This window comes from Lithobates pipiens, unplaced genomic scaffold, assembly GCF_037356315.1.
Source record: "Lithobates pipiens isolate NorthernLeopardFrog02 unplaced genomic scaffold, aLitPip1_a1.2 Scaffold_167, whole genome shotgun sequence".
Taxonomy (NCBI): Eukaryota; Metazoa; Chordata; class Amphibia; order Anura; family Ranidae; genus Lithobates; species Lithobates pipiens.
In genome coordinates, this window is record NW_027507753.1 from 1,036,489 (window position 1) to 1,054,194 (window position 17,706).

At 50.1% G+C, this 17,706-nt stretch overlaps 1 protein-coding gene across 2 annotated transcripts in view; it reads left to right on the forward strand.

Moving 5' to 3' along the window:
• Window positions 1–17,706, forward strand: part of LOC143986532 (C-type lectin domain family 4 member K-like) — a 52,156-nt gene that overhangs the window by 7,585 nt on the left and 26,865 nt on the right. For both annotated transcript variants that reach the window (XM_077484891.1, XM_077484892.1), the window contains 8 exons: window positions 122–193; window positions 801–875; window positions 1,990–2,085; window positions 2,486–2,542; window positions 4,536–4,631; window positions 11,556–11,612; window positions 14,970–15,041; window positions 16,630–16,704. In XM_077484891.1, the coding sequence (XP_077341017.1) occupies window positions 122–193; window positions 801–875; window positions 1,990–2,085; window positions 2,486–2,542; window positions 4,536–4,631; window positions 11,556–11,612; window positions 14,970–15,041; window positions 16,630–16,704 (600 nt within the window). The remainder of the gene's footprint in view (window positions 1–121; window positions 194–800; window positions 876–1,989; window positions 2,086–2,485; window positions 2,543–4,535; window positions 4,632–11,555; window positions 11,613–14,969; window positions 15,042–16,629; window positions 16,705–17,706) is intronic.

Below are 17,706 nucleotides of genomic sequence, written 5' to 3' on the forward strand. Positions count from 1 at the left end.
ATTGAGAGAATGTGATCTATCCAGGATAAAAGGGGATATGTGTATAGTACAGAGGTCTATATTGTCATATAGATGAATGCATGTACAGAATACGTTTATAATGGTTTTCCTCTCTTCATAGCTTCCAGTGTAATCACTAAAATAAATGGGGTGGAGGCTTCTGTGAACCGGATTTTATCTGATGATGTAACAGGTAATGGCGCGCTCCAAGATGAGACATGAAATGTGTATTTTTGGGGGGCAGTAGATCATTATATGAAAATCTCCAAACCATTGTCCCAACCTTGGACCATAAAAGTGGTGGGAATTACATGAGAATGGGAGTGGTTTTCATAAATATGGGTGTGTTTAGCCACGTTTGGGCTGTGCTTGAAATTCCCACTGCGGAGGTTTAAACTTTTCAGACTGGAGATGGCAAAATGCGATATTTGGCCAAACCTTTCCCTTTTCACACCATACAAAATCACATAAGGGTCTTTCCTCGATCTCCTAAAAGACGGTTCCTTCCTTGAAAAAACTGTATTTTGTTGTTTCTGGGGTTCTGGACCAATTTTTTTTTTAGACCAACGTCACCTCAAGCAATGCTAATGAGCTATGATTGTACTGAATGCCCATCTTGAATGGGACCACCTGGTGTACTTTTTCCTCAGGCTTTAAGCAGTCCTGAACTGACATTTTGTGGTGATATAACTGCCACATCCAAAGTTATTAGAAAAAGAATGTCTCCATGTATGTATATACTATGGAGGGTCTGAAGGACATGTACACAGCAGACTGATAGGATGTATTTTATATTACAGCTTCTCTTGGAAAAGACATCCAGAGGATTTTGGAAGCCATTACGGGACTGAGAGACGAGGTCAAGAAAGAAAACAGTAAGTTTACTTATTCCAGGAATCAGAACATGTATTCACCAAACTCTTATTTTCCAGAACAAGCTGAGCTCATCCTTCTGGCTCCATGATGACACCTCTGATCCAGTCTGCCCTCCCTCAATTACATTTTCAGGATGAGGGCATTTAGTCACTTGGGCTTTGGGTGTCTCTTTGGGGTCTGGTTCTGTTTTCAGGTACAGGGCCAGTCTGTAATCTCTCTGTGGAGTGATGGGTAATTGACAGCTCTCATTCCTTCTTTTTGCACTGATGTATTATTTCCTTTCTGTAAATGTTTGCCACACTAATTGTTTGCAGTGTTGGGTGGACAGGATTCTGATAGGTTGTTGGGAGTGTTGGGTGGATAGGGTGCTGACAGGTTGTTGGGAGTGTTGGGTGGACAGGGTAATGATAGGGTGTTGGGAATGTTGGGTGGACAGGGTACTGATAGGGTGTTGGGAATGTTGGGTATACAGAGTGCTGATAGATTGTTGGGAGTGTTGGGTGGACAGAGTGCTGATAGGTTGTTGAGAGTGTTGGGTGGGCAGGGTGCTGATAGATTGTTGGGAGTGTTGGGTGGACAGAGTGCTGATAGGTTGTTGAGAGTGTTGGGTGGGCAGGGTGCTGATAGATTGTTGGGAGTGTTGAGTGGACAGAGTGCTGATAGATTGTTGGGAGTGTTGAGTGGACAGAGTGCCGATAGATTGTTGGGAGCGTTGAGTGGACAGAGTGCCGATAGATTGTTGGGAGTGTTGAGTGGGCAGCAAGGTGCTGATAGATTGTTGGGAGTGTTGAGTGGACAGAGGGCTGATAGATTGTTGGGAGTGTTGAGTGGACAGAGTGCTGATAGATTGTTGGGAGTGTTGAGTGGACAGAGTGCCGATAGATTGTTGGGAGTGTTGAGTGGACAGAGTGCCGATAGATTGTTGGGAGTGTTGAGTGGACAGAGTGCCGATAGATTGTTGGGAGTGTTGGGTGGACAGGGTGCTGATAGATTGTTGGGAGGGGACAGTAGAGGTATATCTGGGTAGTTGAATGATATTGGGGAATCCAGGGTGGGAGCAGTCTCAGTATGCGTCATCTGTTGGGATAAATTCAGTTTTTTTTTCTCCGGCAGGTCAGCGAGTGGATCAGATAGAGCAGAACATGGAGGTGAAGCTAAGGAATATAACTCTAGGACTGGACTCCAGAATGGAGAAACTGTCCCAGGATGGTAAGGTGGAAACAAGATATACCTGTGCTCAGATCCCAATAGTTTATCCATGCATATAATCTACCAGGTATTAAAGGGGTGTGGCCACATATTAACACTAAAAATACTGGATGAACCCTCTGCATACTGCTACACCCTTTCAAGCAAACTTTGTAATAAAAAAACAGGGATATTGAGTTCACACATATCGCAATACATGTTTAAGCTGACCAATTGCCTCAAAGTAATCCCTCTTTAGCAATATACATATCGCTATTTTATTTTTTGTGAAGTTTTCTTGAAAGGGTATAGCAGTGTGCAGAGGGTTCATCCAGTATTTTTAGGATGGTAAGATCTGAGGGGAGACACTATGTGACGGGGGGTCTGGTCTCCTCACCTCATGAATATTCTTCTTCTCTAGATTCCAGGATGATGGAGAAACTGACCGACATTGAAACCTTTATAAAGGACATGAAAGGTGAGCTGGGGCAGGACTGATGAGTGGAGGGTATAAACATCATCTAAAGGTGAACAAACATATTAACAACAAAGTTTGTTAGTCCATCATGGACATTGTTCTTTTGTACCTCAATCTTTTGAAAACTCAATAAATGAGATGAAACATAAAAACAAAGTTCATACCAGGATTCACCGAGAAAGTATAGAGTGCTGAAAGGTTGCTGGAAGTGTTCAGTTAAAAGACTGCTGATAGGTTGTTGGGGGCGTTGGGTAGGCAGGGTGCTGCGTGCTTCATTGCTTCAGCCAATCAGGGCTTCCACTGCACTGTGCAGCGTATGGAGTTGGCGGGCCGAACAAGCGGTTGAATGCCCTGGCAGTTTGGGTGTTCACCGAAGGGACAAGCAGCCAATGTTACATAGTAGGTGAGATTGAAGAAAGACACAAGTCCATCAAGTCCAACTTATGTGTGTGATTATATGTCAGTATTACATTGTATATCCTGTATGTTGTGTGATTATATGTCAGTATTACATTGTATATCCTGTATGTTGTGTGATTATATGTCAGTATTACATTGTATATCCCTGTATGTTGTGATCGTTCAGGTGCTTATCTAATAGTTTCTTGAAACTATCAATTGGGTTTTGGGTGGACAGGGTGCTAATAGGTTGTTGGGAATGTTGGGTGGACAGGGTGCTGATAGGTTGTTGGGAATGTTGGGTGGACAGGGTGCTGATAGGTTGTTGGGAATGTTGGTTGGACAGGGTGCTGATAGGTTGTTGGGAATGTTGGGTGGACAGGGTGCTGATAGGTTGTTGGGAATATTGGGTGGACAGGGTGCTGATAGGTTGTTGGGAATGTTGGGTGGACAGGGTGCTGATAGGTTGTTGGGAATGTTGGGTGGACAGGGTGCAGATAGCTTGTTGGGAATGTTGGGTGGACAGGGTGCCGATAGGTTGTTGGGAATGTTGGGTGGACAGGGTGCTGATAGGTTTTTGGGAATGTTGGTTGGACAGGGTGCTGATAGGTTGTTGGGAATATTGGGTGGACAGGGTGCTGATAGGTTTTTGGGAATGTTGGTTGGACAGGGTGCTGATAGGTTGTTGGGAATGTTGGGTGGACAGGGTGCTGATAGGTTGTTGGGAATGTTGGTTGGACAGGGTGCTGATAGGTTGTTGGGAATGTTGGGTGGACAGGGTGCTGATAGGTTGTTGGGAATATTGGGTGGACAGGGTGCTGATAGGTTGTTGGGAATGTTGGGTGGACAGGGTGCTGATAGGTTGTTGGGAATGTTGGGTGGACAGGGTGCAGATAGCTTGTTGGGAATGTTGGGTGGACAGGGTGCCGATAGGTTGTTGGGAATGTTGGGTGGACAGGGTGCTGATAGGTTTTTGGGAATGTTGGTTGGACAGGATGCTGATAGGTTGTTGGGAATATTGGGTGGACAGGGTGCTGATAGGTGTTTGGGAATGTTGGTTGGACAGGGTGCGGATAGGTTGTTGGGAATGTTGGGTGGACAGGGTGCTGATAGGTTGTTGGGAATGTTGGGTGGACAGGGTGTCGATAGGTTGTTGGGAATGTTGGGTGGACAGGGTGCTGATAGGTTGTTGGGAATGTTGGGTGGACAGGGTGCTGATAGGTTGTTGGGAATGTTGGGTGGACAGGGTGCTGATAGGTTGTTGGGAATATTGGGTGGACAGGGTGCTGATAGGTTGTTGGGAATGTTGGTTGGACAGGGTGCTGATAGGTTGTTGGGAATGTTGGGTGGACAGGGTGCTGATAGGTTGTTGGGAATGTTGGGTGGACAGGGTGCTGATAGGTTGTTGGGAATGTTGGGTGGACAGGGTGCTGATAGATTCTTGAGAATGTTGGGTGGACAGGGTGCTGATAGATTGTTGGGAGGGGACAGTAGAGGTGGGTGATATTGGAGAATCCAGGGTGGAGGCAGTTTCAAGGTCCTCCTTGGTATCACTCATCTGTTGGGATAAATGCTGGTTCTTTTTCTCTGGCAGGTCAGTGGGTGGATCAGATTGAGCAGAACATGGAGATGAAGCTAAGGAACCTAACTCTAGGACTGGACTCCAGAATGGAGAAACTGTCCCAGGATGGTAAGGTGGAAACAAGATATACCTGTGCTCAGATCCCAATAGTTTGACCATGCATATAATCTACCAGGTGTTAAAGGGGTGTGACCACATATTAACACTAAAAATGCTGGATGAACCCTCTGCACACTGATATACCCTTGACTAGTGTAGTCTGAATGTTCCCCTTATACTATTCCTTATCTATTAGAAACGAGACCACACCATAGGTTGGAGTAAACTGGCCACAACAGCCTTTATTAAACATAACTCAAAATTACTCCAATAACTTGTAAATATGAAAATATATAAATATATAAATATATAAATATATAAATAACTTTATTAACATTAAACCACATTTCAATTAACATTAACTGCCCATTCTGGTGATCTCTGACGGTGACCACACTTAAACCAATACCCAATCACTGCGGTACACCTGACCAACTTCCCAAAGGCCTCCACCTGTGACCGGTCGGAGACAACTTCCGCCAGTGAACATAACCGTATTCCCTCCAACGTTCAGGAATACCCAGAGGGGCCGATCGTTAGATGAGCCCCCCACACCCTCAGATCCCTTCTGAGTACCTGTCTACCGTCAGAAACCACCAGAAGACACACCGCCAACACGAAAAACTTTCAGCTGCCGTGACAACCGACGAAACCTGCAAAAGAAGAAAAAGACCAGCAACAAAAACGCCACAAGACAAACACATAACAATAGGGCGGGAGGGTGGGAAAAACTGCCTCCTCTGTGTCACACTGGGCTCCGAATGATTCCTTAAAGCCACACCTCTCCCTTTTATGTGACCCCTCCCCTACACTGAACTTGTTTCCTGCAAACCTTTTCCTGAACTCCACCCATAAAGCTTAACCCTCTGTGTCCCTCATCCACACTGTCATGTCCAGCACTCCTTATATCATTGCATTCTTAATCCGTGCTTCTCTGGACTAGTGTAGTCTGAATGTTCCCCTTATACTATTCCTTATCTATTAGAAACGAGACCACACCATAGGTTGGAGTAAACTGGCCACAACAGCCTTTATTAAACATAACTCAAAATTACTCCAATAACTTGTAAATATGAAAATATATAAATATATAAATATATATAAATATATAAATATAAATAACTTTATTAACATTAAACCACATTTCAATTAACATTAACTGCCCATTCTGGTGATCTCTGACGGTGACCCCACTTAAACCAATACCCAATCACTGCGGTACACCTGACCAACTTCCCAAAGGCCTCCACCTGTGACCGGTCGGAGACAACTTCCGCCAGTGAACATAACCGTATTCCCTCCAACGTTCAGGAATACCCAGAGGGGCCGATCGTTAGATGAGCCCCCCACACCCTCAGATCCCTTCTGAGTACCTGTCTACCGTCAGAAACCACCAGAAGACACACCGCCACAGCCCGAAAGGGTGACCCCCTCAACCTTGAGGGCCGCCCCACACCCGAAGAGCTTTCTGTATGCCCTCCTGTAAGCCAAAGGACCAGAGGTCAATCCCCACATCCGATAGATGAACGCCATCCCGCCTAAGATAAAGCCCAACATTCACCTCCAATTCCCTGTGTCTCACCACAATGCCCCCGTTCTGCACTACAAACCGCCCAACAACCTTATTAACCCTAATCCTAGTTTTCTCAAGGCTGGCTAAAGACCTGGCCCCCCGCCACACCGTTCTGGCCACAATGTCCGACCACACCAAAATGGTGCCCGGGAAAAGGACTCGCATGCGCAACACATCAGCCTTGATATCCGCCAAAATGTCCTTCACTTTCCGAACTCCCAGGTCATTGCCCCCCGCATGAACAACCAGCACATCCGGGGGCCTATCCCTCAAAGCGAAGCGCTCCACCTCCCTCATGACACGCTCCCACCTCATGCCCGGGAAACCCAACCACATCACCCTGGCCACCTCCCTGGGGATACCCAATTGCCTGCCTGCCTGCTGGTAGAGAATCACCTCTCCTGGCCCCCCAGCACACGTACGAATGCCCCAGGATCCAAACGAGGCGTTGAGAACCTCCATCTGGAATGAAAACAAGGGAAATAACACAACAACCAAAGGAATGTAAACAAGCACAGTCCTCCCCCTCATAAATCCCACAGCAAACAACCCCCAGCCGCACCCTCCTTACCCCAGTAGCAACTGCGGCCGGACATAGGACCGGAACCTCCGGGACTCCCATCTACCAATCCGGCGAACCACCGCCTCCTCCAGCCCACATCGAGCCGCTTCCGTGGCCGCCCCAATCCGAAAAGAGTGGGACGCGTAGTCCCGCTCATCCAAACCCACCGCCCTCAGGCATTGCCGAAAGACCGACACAAACTGAAAACGGGATAGAAAAGAGCCCTCCTCGTGCACCAAAAAGGGGCCCGCCCCCACAGGCCGTACTGCCCGGAAAGCCCGTACTGCCGCCACCGGGCACACCACCGAGCCCGGCAGGGCGAGCAGCGTAATCGCTACTCCCTTGCCCCGTTGATCAGTCTTAGACCTACGCAACCGTATACTCACCCGATCCGCAACCACCTGCACATCCTGATCCAACAGACCCCCAGCCACCCGTTTTGAGCGACACACCAACTCCCCAATCCTAAAAGCCCCATAAAACGCCAACGAAAACGCCGCCGTAAACAGAACGGTCTCGTAAGCAGACGAGCAAACGTCCACCAGCCGAGAACAAATTGCCACCAAATTGTCAAATGACACCGGCCGGCGCGCATCCCTACCCGTCCAACCCCTCCTGTACCCCTTCAACGTTTGCCTAACCCAAAAATCCTTCGTCCCGTCCGGCTCCCCCCACAGTTTAAACAAAAAGGCCAACCCCGCCAGCTTCCGCTCAATAGACGCGGGAGACAGGCCCGTCTCAATGTTCCGGGCAACCCAGTACAATACCACCCAGCGCCGGTCGGAGCCCCGACCGGCCACTCCAACCTCCCGCAGGAACGCCCACCATTCCGCCCACACTCTAGAATAGGCGGACCATGTAGCCTCACTCAACGACCTTTTTAACCAACCTGCGGCGATTCCAAGGGAAGTTCCCACATCCACCCGGGGCATGGCGCCCCCGACTCCTCCGCTCCCGGCGCCAGCTGCCGGAACTTGTCCCACTGAAAACGAGAGAGCGAGTCAGCCAAAGAATTCTCCACCCCAGGTATGTGCACAGCATAAGCGTAAACATTGAGCCGCAAACAGCGAAAGACCAGGTGTCGCAGCAGCCGGATGACCGGGGGGGAGGAAGCAGTCATCCGATTGAGGACCTGGACCACCCCCATGTTATCGCAATTGATGCGCAACTTCAAATTACGAAACTCCGCCCCCCACAGCTCCAATGCCACCACTATCGGGAACAATTCTAGCAAAACCAAATTGCCCAACAACCCCGCAACATCCCAGGAGCGTGGCCAAGGTTCCGCACTCCACCGACCCCGGAAAAATGCCCCATAACCCGTTGAGCCAGCCGCGTCAGTAACCAACTCCACATCGAAGTTGCTCACTGGCCCCGCCATCCACATAGCCCGCCCATTATACGACTCCAAAAATTCATGCCAAGCCCGCAGGTCCTCCCGGTGTTCCCTTCGCAAACGCACAAAGTGGGTAGGGGCGGTCACCCCGGCAGTGGCCCCCGACAGCCGTCGGCAGAACACACGGCCCATAGGGATGATCCGGCAAGCGAAATTCAGCTTGCCCAACAGGGACTGCAGGGCCCGAAGCTGAACCTTCGGCCGGCCCAGCATGCCTGCCACCTCCGCCTGTAGATCCCGTAATTTATTCTCTGGCAAGCGACACTCCATTGCCATAGAATCAATCACTATTCCCAAAAAACTCAATTCCGTCACCGGGCCTTCCGTCTTATCCCCCGCCAACGGCACCCCGAACCTGCCCGCAATGTGCTGCAACGTGGACAGAAGAATCGCACACACATTGGAGGCAGGCGGGCCCACGCACAGAAAGTCATCCAAATAGTGGATGACCGACTCCAGGCCCGAAACATCTCTCACCACCCATTCCAAAAACGAACTAAAAGCTTCAAAATAGGCGCATGAAATGGAACAACCCATGGGCAGGCACAAGTCCACATAAAACTTGCCCCGCCAATGGCATCCCAACAACCGGAAGCTGTCCGGGTGGACCGGCAGAAGGCGAAACGCCGATTCCACATCCGCCTTGGCCATGAGAGCCCCACGACCATACCGCCTGACCCACCGTACCGCCGCGTCAAAAGACGTGTAGGAAACCGTACACGCCTCCGGATCAATGAAATCATTGACCGACCCCCCTTTCGGGAAAGACAGGTGATGAATCAAGCGAAACTTCCCCGGCTCCTTCTTAGGAACTACACCCAACGGGGAGACCACCAGGTCCCCCCACGGCTGCACTTCGAAAGGCCCACCCATCCGGCCCAGCGCCACCTCTTTACCCAATTTTTCATCCACAACCCCCGGGTGATCTAAAGCCGATCGCAAATTCCTGGCCAACGGCGGCACCTCTCCCAAAGAACAGGGAATCCTAAAACCGTCCCGAAAACCCAGAATCAACCCACGCGCCGCAGCCCCATCCGGATACCTATTTAGGAAAGGAAGCATCCTTCCCAGGTTCACCGGCGTCATCCCTTTTGTGACCGGCGGCACTGGCACGCTGACCTTTTTTGAAACAGCGAGACAGGGGGTGGGTGCCGCCGCACCCGGAGCACTCATGCTTGAAACGGCACGCGCCTCCGAATTTACAAGCCCCTTCATTAAAGGGCCAGCACACCCCCCACTTCTTTCCGGCCGGCAGTCCCGAGGAAGACGCACTCCCGGCCCCCCCCTGAAGAAACGGAGTGGGCGCCCGCGGAGCAGACATAAGCCTCATCCAGAGGCTTATGTCCTTGTGATCCCACCGCAGGTCAGCCCGCACCGCCTTACGCTGACGAAACTGCTCATCATAGCGCAGCCAAGCCAGCCCTCCATATACACGGTGAGCCTCCCCAATCGCGTCCAGGTAACAAAATAACGCCGAGCAATGCTCGGGGTTCTTTTCCCCTATCACGCTAGCCAAGATAGCGAACGCCTGAAGCCAATTCGCAAATGTGCGCGGGATCAGCCGATACCTACGCTTTTCCTCGTCGTCCTTCTTGGAACTGTCCGGCTTAACCCTGTCCAAATTAAATTTCTCGAGGGGGAGCAAGGAGAAAATCTCTACATACTCACCCTTGCCGATCTTGTCCCGCACCTCCTGCTTCAAATGCGCCCCCAACGGGCCTTCGAAACAAACATAGACTTCGCACCGGGCAGCATCCGCGATCCTAACCAGGTCAGAACGCGCCCCCGGGTCCGCGGGCACCGGGGGGACCCCCGAGCCCACAGCCCCCGCATCCATGCTCCCCGACACCGCAGCAGGCGGTGCATCCCGCGCAGGAATGACCTCCGCCCCCCCGGCCCCCCCCACAGTACCCATCCAGGGGGCCACCTGAGGCGACCCGGAGCCCCCAGCAAACCTACCAACCAGGGCCTGCAGCCCCCCCAATAGCTCCTGCAACTGACCTGACGGCCCCCCCGGGGCCACAGGCCCCGCCCCCTGCGCTGAACCTGCCGCAACCCCCACCAAGACGTCCCGGGATCCCGTGGGCACCGCACCCCCCTGCGCCGCCCCCATCAGATCCCGCAAGGCATCCGCCAGCAACGTAGACTCCCGCAACTTACCCGGGCCCCCAGGGGCCTTGGCGACCGGTACCGGTCCGGGTGCAGAAAAGGACCCCTCCTCCTCCTGGGACAGCTCGCTCTCCGAACCGACCTCTCCCGTGCGCACCGGGGACGCAGCAATCCCCCTGTGCTCCGCGCGGTCCATCCGGTCCCTGCGATCCGGGACTGCAGGCAATGTCCTCCTCCCCCCGCCGCCCCCGGCATGCCGGCGTCTAAAACCAGCCCTGCCAGGCACCTTGGCAGCCTTCTGCGACCCCCCCTCCCCCCCCTCCAGCACGCGACCCCCCCGGAGCGCCCCCCTCCCCCCCACCGCGCGGATGCTGGCCCCAGACCCAGCATGCCGCAGATCCCCCGCCACGTGCTCCCCCCCTTGGCCAGCCGACCCAGAGCCATCCACACTCCCCCCCACCTCCACCGGGCCCCGTGCGGTCCCGGCGCCATCTCCATGCGGCCGCGAAGCCCCGCCCCCCTCCGTTCGGCGGCGCAACGACCGCCCGGACCAGGGGGATCCGACAACCTGTCGTTTCGCCGGGGGACCGATCGGTCCACCCCCGGGCTCCGGGAGTCACGAGGCGGCCGAGGAGTAGGCCCAGGAGAAAAACGCGCCGGAGGCCGAGACCTCCGCGCGCGCAGTGGAACCTCACCTGTCCCGCCGCCGTCCACATCGCCATCCGTCAGGTCACCCACACGTTCCCGCAGCCAGTCCGCACCGTGCACCTCCGCCGCCCGTCGAAGCCGCGCGAAGAGTCCCTCGAGGTCCGCCATAGCAGAGGAGCAGCGAAAAAAAACTGCCTCCTCTGTGTCACACTGTGCTCCGAATGATTCCTTAAAGCCACACCTCTCCCTTTTATGTGACCCCTCCCCTACACTGAACTTGTTTCCTGCAAACCTTTTCCTGAACTCCACCCATAAAGCTTAACCCTCTGTGTCCCTCATCCACACTGTCATGTCCAGCACTCCTTATATCATTGCATTCTTAATCCGTGCTTCTCTTTCAAGCAAACTTTGCAATAAAAAACAGGGATGTTTAGTTCACACATATCGCAATACATGTTTAAGCTGACCAACTGCATGAAAGTAATTTAGCAACATGTGTGAAATGTTTTAGCAAAGTTTTCTTGAAAGGTTATAGCAGTGTGCAGATGGTTCATCCAGTATTTTTAGGATGGTAAGATCTGAGGGGAGACACTATGTGACGGGGGGGTCTGGTCTCCTCACCTCATGAATGTTCTTCTTCTCTAGATTCGAGGATGATGGAGAAACTGACCGACATTGAAACCTTCATAAAGGACATGAAAGGTGAGCTGGGGCAGGACTGATGAGTGGAGGGAACACACATCCAAGGGTGAACAAACATATTAACAACAAAGTTCAATGGTTCGTCATGGACACTGTTTTTTTGAAAACTCAATAAACAACATACCAGGATCATACCAGGATTCACTGAGAAAGAATCTAATGTAATCTCTCCTGGTGGTCAGGATAAACAGATATGTGTATAATACATGTAGCACTGACCCCCGAAGGAGCTTCGCTCTCCTCCTACGACACACTCACGCGGTGCTTCATGTAGGAAGACGAAACAGGCGTAGACTCCTCTGGTTGCGCAATTTTGCAGGCTTTTCTGCAGGGCTCCTCCCACACTTACGCACCACAGTGAAAGTCTTTTGCTTTAGTCAAAATGGTGCAGTCCAAAAAAAACTTCACCATCTATTCCAATAAACTCACATGTATGTCTTCTCCGTTGTGAGAGGTAACGGCAAATCCTGGACGAGCCCCCATGTGTAGCACTGACCCCCGAAGGAGCGGCTGTTTTTTTCTGGGCTTACCGATTCCCACCTCCAGCTCATAACTCGTCGTTCTTGTCTAGGGGTTCCCGAGGTTGATGGCCCAGTAACTGCAGAGACCAACACTTGACTTCCTTTTTAGGATTTTTATTTGCATAAAACAGTTGAACAAAACTCAGTCTTTCAGTTGGGAAAGAGGGTATAAGGATGAAGTATAACTCGGGTACTTTGGAACTGCTGACTTCAACAAAAGTCTCTCTTTAGATAATCCAGGGAATAGCCACTCGCAACTGGATTCTTTAACTGTTGGATAAATCCTTGCTTGTGGATCTAGCAGCCAACAAGTGATTTTAGCTTAACAAAATCTCTGCCACAGACTTGGTTGTAAAACTTTAGATGCTCATAGAAACTTAGTTGCAAACGGAAGGATAGAAGTAGGAACTTTCTTACTGTACCAGTATCTTGCAGCCGGTCTGGCGATACTGTAAGAAATGTGGATTAAATTAGTGTCCATCACAGCTCAGCTTCCAGGCTCTTACCGAGCAGCCAGCCTCGTGCGTGGCCCTCTTACTGAAGAGTCCTCCCCTGGTTGCATGTAGAGTTGCTGGGCCTCTCCAAACCCGAGATGGCACCGGAACACTTTAGAATCCTCCTTTCAGTTACTGTGCCTCGGACTAGCCAGTTTCGAGGCTCCAAAACAGATGGATCCGCACCCCAGGCCATGAGGGCCTCTGGGGGCTGGTCAGGAGGACCAGGACCACGGAGTCAGCAACAACTTCTGGACCGGAACCCAGAACCACATGACTTCAGCACCTTAAAGTGGAAGTAAACCCATCGATTTAAACAGTTAAAAAAAAGGCATGCCGGGAATGCTAACTGCACATTGGCTGTGCTCTCAGCCAAACTATCAAACCATCCAATGGCTGGTGTCATAACGAATCACATGTGCAGCACCATAGCAGTTGCAGATTAAACAGAGGCAAAGATGGCAGCTTCCTTGGCTGAAAACGATAGGGGAGTTTACTTCCACTTTAAGTACCCTCTCCCGGAACACACAGTGAGACAAACGCACCCACTGATTGGCTCAGAGAGAGAGAGATTGATACCCAATGCATCCAACCAGACTGCGTTCTAATGCCTCTCAGAGGTGCAAACCGCAACTATGACCAGGTAGAACCTTAGCGCAGCCCAGCCAAACTGATGCCAAAATACAATTTCGCATAATTAACCCCAAGACTCAACTACAGTCCAGAGAAAAAAACGAAATTTACAGACATAGCGTGTACTCATCAGGAATACCGGCGCTACATACACAATTATCAAACAAATAAAAAACAGGCACTAGTTGTCCACTTATGTAAATAAGCCAGTATTTTAATTGCAATATTCAAAACCTCATTAAGTACCGTATTTATCGGCATATAACACACACTTTTTTCCCCTTAAAAGCAGGGGAAAATCATGGGTGTTATACGCCGATCCCCCGAAATTCTGAGCCTCTGGGCGGCTTTCAGCCGCCTTCGGCCATCATCTGTGGCTTTCGGCCGCCTTCGGCCATTCTCGACAGCTTCCGGCTGCCTTCGGCTCTTCTCAGCGGCCGAAAGCTGCCGAGAATGGCCGAAGGCGGCCGAAAGCTGACGAGAAGAGCCAAAGGTGCCGGAGGTCCACCGAAAACTACCGCATGCTGCCAATATACACATCCGGCTCTGTATCTCGGCGGCGCATTTAAAAAAAATAAAAAACAAATAGCAAATAAAATAGACAAGGCTGCAATGGGGGACAAGACTGCAATGGTGGACAAGGCTGCATAAGGCTGCAATGGTGGACAAGGCTGCATAAGGCTGCAATGGTGGACAAGGCTGCATAAGGCTGCAATGGGGGACAAGACTGCATAAGGCTGCAATGGGGGACAAGACTGCAATGGTGGACAAGGCTGCATAAGGCTGCAATGGTGGACAAGGCTGCATAAGGCTGCAATGGTGGACAAGGCTGCAGATGACACTGATGGGCATATAAATGTAAGTTTTTTTTTTCCCCCTTAAACTTCCCTCCTAAAAGTTTTTTTCCTTAAAATTCCCTCCTAAACTTGGGGTGCGTGTTATACGCCGGCGCGTGTTATACGCCCATAAATACGGTAATCCTTTAAAGTCCCCATCACATTACATAATCAAAGAGACACAAAAACAGTCCCAATCCACCATCCTCCTGTGGAAACACGTATAGTGACTTATTCTTCATAAAAGGTGAATGAGTGATATGTCCACGTGCTCGGGTGAAATTCACACTCACCAGATATATATGTGGCTGACGAAGCTCTTAAGAATTTTCAGAAGCTTTTAAGAATGATCTCTATGGAGAATTAACATTCGTGACCTGGCAATCTGGAAATGCAGTGCACAATTCTCTTCTTCTTTAATGGGATAATAATGAAGCTGCTTTGGTGGTGATGGAGTTATTGCAAACAAATATTCAAAGGCTTTTTTTTTTCAAGTGATATCAAGAATAATAATAATAATAGTGCTAAATGAAAAACGCAAAAAGAAAAGCGCGAATCAACACTCACTAAAATCCTACTAACACAAAATTAGCAGAAGGAACCCGAAGGGTGGCGCTAAAGAGCTGAAAAACCTAGTACATCACTACGTTCGTAATTGTTGGCCAACATTTGTGTGACCGTGTGTATGCAAGACAGGTTGGAGCCAACACCCTTCAAACAAAATTCCATGGTTTTGTCTTCGGAAAGTCCGATCGTGTGTACGGGGCATAGGACTAAAACTAAATCAAAATTTGCTGCCAATACTAACACTGATAGTCATGTAGGTTAGTAAATGTACAGAATACGTTTCTAATGGTTTTCCTCTCTTCACAGATGCCGGAGTAATTACTAAAATAAAAGGGATGGAGGCATCTGTGAACCGAATTTTATCTGATGATGTAACAGGTAATGGCACGCTCCAAGATGAGACATGAGATATGTATTTGAGGGGCAAGAGATCTTTATATGAAAATCTCCAAACCATTGACCCAACCTTGGATCATAAAAGAGGCAGGAATTATATGGGAATGGGAGTGGTTTTTCCAAACATGGGTGTTGTTTAGACACGTTTGGGCTGTGCTTGGAATTCTCAGTGCAGTGGGCTAAACTTTTCAGAACGGAGATAGCAAAATTTGATATTTGGCCAAACCTTATCTTATTTACACCATGCAAAATCAACTGAGGGTCTTTCCTTGACCACGAAGTGGTGGTTCCTTCCTTGAAAAAATTTTATTTTCTTGTTTCTGTAAGTCCTGGCTCCTTTTTGTAGACCAAATTCACCTCAACCAATTCTGATGAGCTACGATTGTACTGAATGCCCATCATGACTGGGACTGTGCCCAAGATGATGAGGGTGGCCTCTTGTACAATTCCTTTCCAAGCACCCCTGGTAGTGGAGACAGGCACTGCTAGGGCAGTGGAAGGGCGCAGGTGCCTGGAAGCTGTAGAAGTGAGCTGTAGCTTGGAGACACAGGACTCCTTCCAGTGGTGGCGTGGAGTCCGGTTACACGCCTTGTTCAGCGGGAGCCAGGCAGACAGGTGCAGAATCAGGATTGGTTTCATGGTTGGGAACAGGCAGATGCCGGTAACGTGCTGGCAGTGCTGTACCAAAATCAGGAGGTGGAAACGTAGTCAAAAATCCAAGCCGGAGTTGGTAACATAAACAAGAAGCACATATAGCAGGCAGGACTGATCCAAGAGAGGTGTGAGACGTAGCCGGGTCAGGAACAAGGTTAGCAGACATGGATAAGAGTCAGGGCCGGTTCACACTGCAGGCGATGCGAGGCGACACCGACTTGCGTCGCCGCGACCTGCCGTGACCTCAGCGGCAACTTGCAGATGACTTCTGTATAGAAGTCAATGCAAGTCGCCCCGAGGTCGCCCAGAAGTAGTACAGGAACCTTTTTTCTGAGTCGGAGCGACTCGAGTCGCTCCTCTCAGAACGGTTCCATTGTACAGAACGGGGGAGACTTGCCAGAGCGATGCGAGGCGAGTCGTGTCGCCTCGCATTGCCCGCAGTGTGAACCGGCTCTCAGGAACACAGGAAACAAAGCCAAAGACAACCCAGCACTGAAGGCACTGAAGGCAGGCAGACTCTCAGTTTAAATAGTCTGCTGGGCGCCAATATCTGTGGATGCTTGTGCACACTCATATGTACGTGCACGTGCTCCAGTGCTCCAGTGCTCATTCTAGTCCTCTGCTTGTGACTCTGCACATGCACATTAGAATTAGCACTTGCTGCACAGGAATTATCAGCTGCTGATGCGTAAGAATGAGCACCTGCAGCACTAGATCACTGACAGACTGAAAGAAAAAATACTCCACCTGGTATTCTTTCTTCTCAGGCTTTAAGCAGTCCTGAACTGAAATTTAGTGGTGGTGTAACTGCCACATCCAAAGCTCAGAAAATGAATGTTCCTGTTTTGGTGCATACTATAGAGAGGTCTGAAGGACATGTACACAGCAGACTGAGAAGATGTTCTTTATATTACAGGTTCTCTCGGAAATGACATCCAGAGGATTCTGGGAGCTATTGCGGGACTGAGAGATGAGATCCGGAAAGAGAACAGTAAGTTTATTTAATTTCAGGAATCAGAACATTGACTCACTAAACTGTCATTTCCCAGCAAGCTGAGCCCATCCTTCTGTCTCCATGATGAAACCTCTGATCCAGTTTGTTCTCCCTGGGCTTACGTGCCACCTCAATTACATTTTCAGAATGAGGGCATTTAGTCATTTGGGCTTTGGGTGTCTCTTTGGAGTCTGGTTCTGTTTTCAGGTACAGGGCCAGTCTGTAATATCTCTATGGATTGATGGGTAATTGACAGCTCTCATTCCTTTTTTTTTGCACTGATGTATTATTTCTTTTCTGTAAGAGTTTGCCACATTAATTGTCTGCAGTGTTGGGGGACAGATTGCTGATAGGTTGGAAGTGTTGGGTGGACAGGGTGCTGTTAGGTTGTTGGGAGTGTTGGGTGGACAGGGTGCTGATAGGGGGTTGGCAGTGTTGGGTGTACAGAGTGCTGATAGGTTGTTGGGAGTGTTGGGTGGACAGGGTGCTGATAGGATAGTGCTGATAGATTGTTGGGCGTGTTGGATGGACAGAGGGCTGATAGGCTGTTGGGAGTGTTGGGTGGACAGGGTGCTGATAGGTTGTTGGGAGTGTTGGGTGGACAGGGTGCTGATAGGATAGTGCTGATAGATTGTTGGGCGTGTTGGATGGACAGAGGGCTGATAAGCTGTTGGGAGTGTTGGGTGGATGCTGATAGGTTGTAGAGAGTGTTGGGTGGACAGAGTGCTGATAGGCTGTTGGGGGTGTTGGGTGGATGCTGATAGGTTGTAGAGAGTGTTGGGAGGACAGAGTGCTGATAGGTTGTTGGGAGTGTTGGGTGGATAGAGTGCTGTTAGTCTGTTGGGAGTGTTGGGTGGACAGAGTGCTGATAGGTTGTTGTGAGTGTTGGATGGACAGAGTGCTGAGAAGTTGGGAGTGTTGGGTAGACAGGGTGCTGATAGATTGTTGGGAGTGTTGGATGGACAGAGTGCTGATAGGTTGGGTGGACAGGGTGCTGAT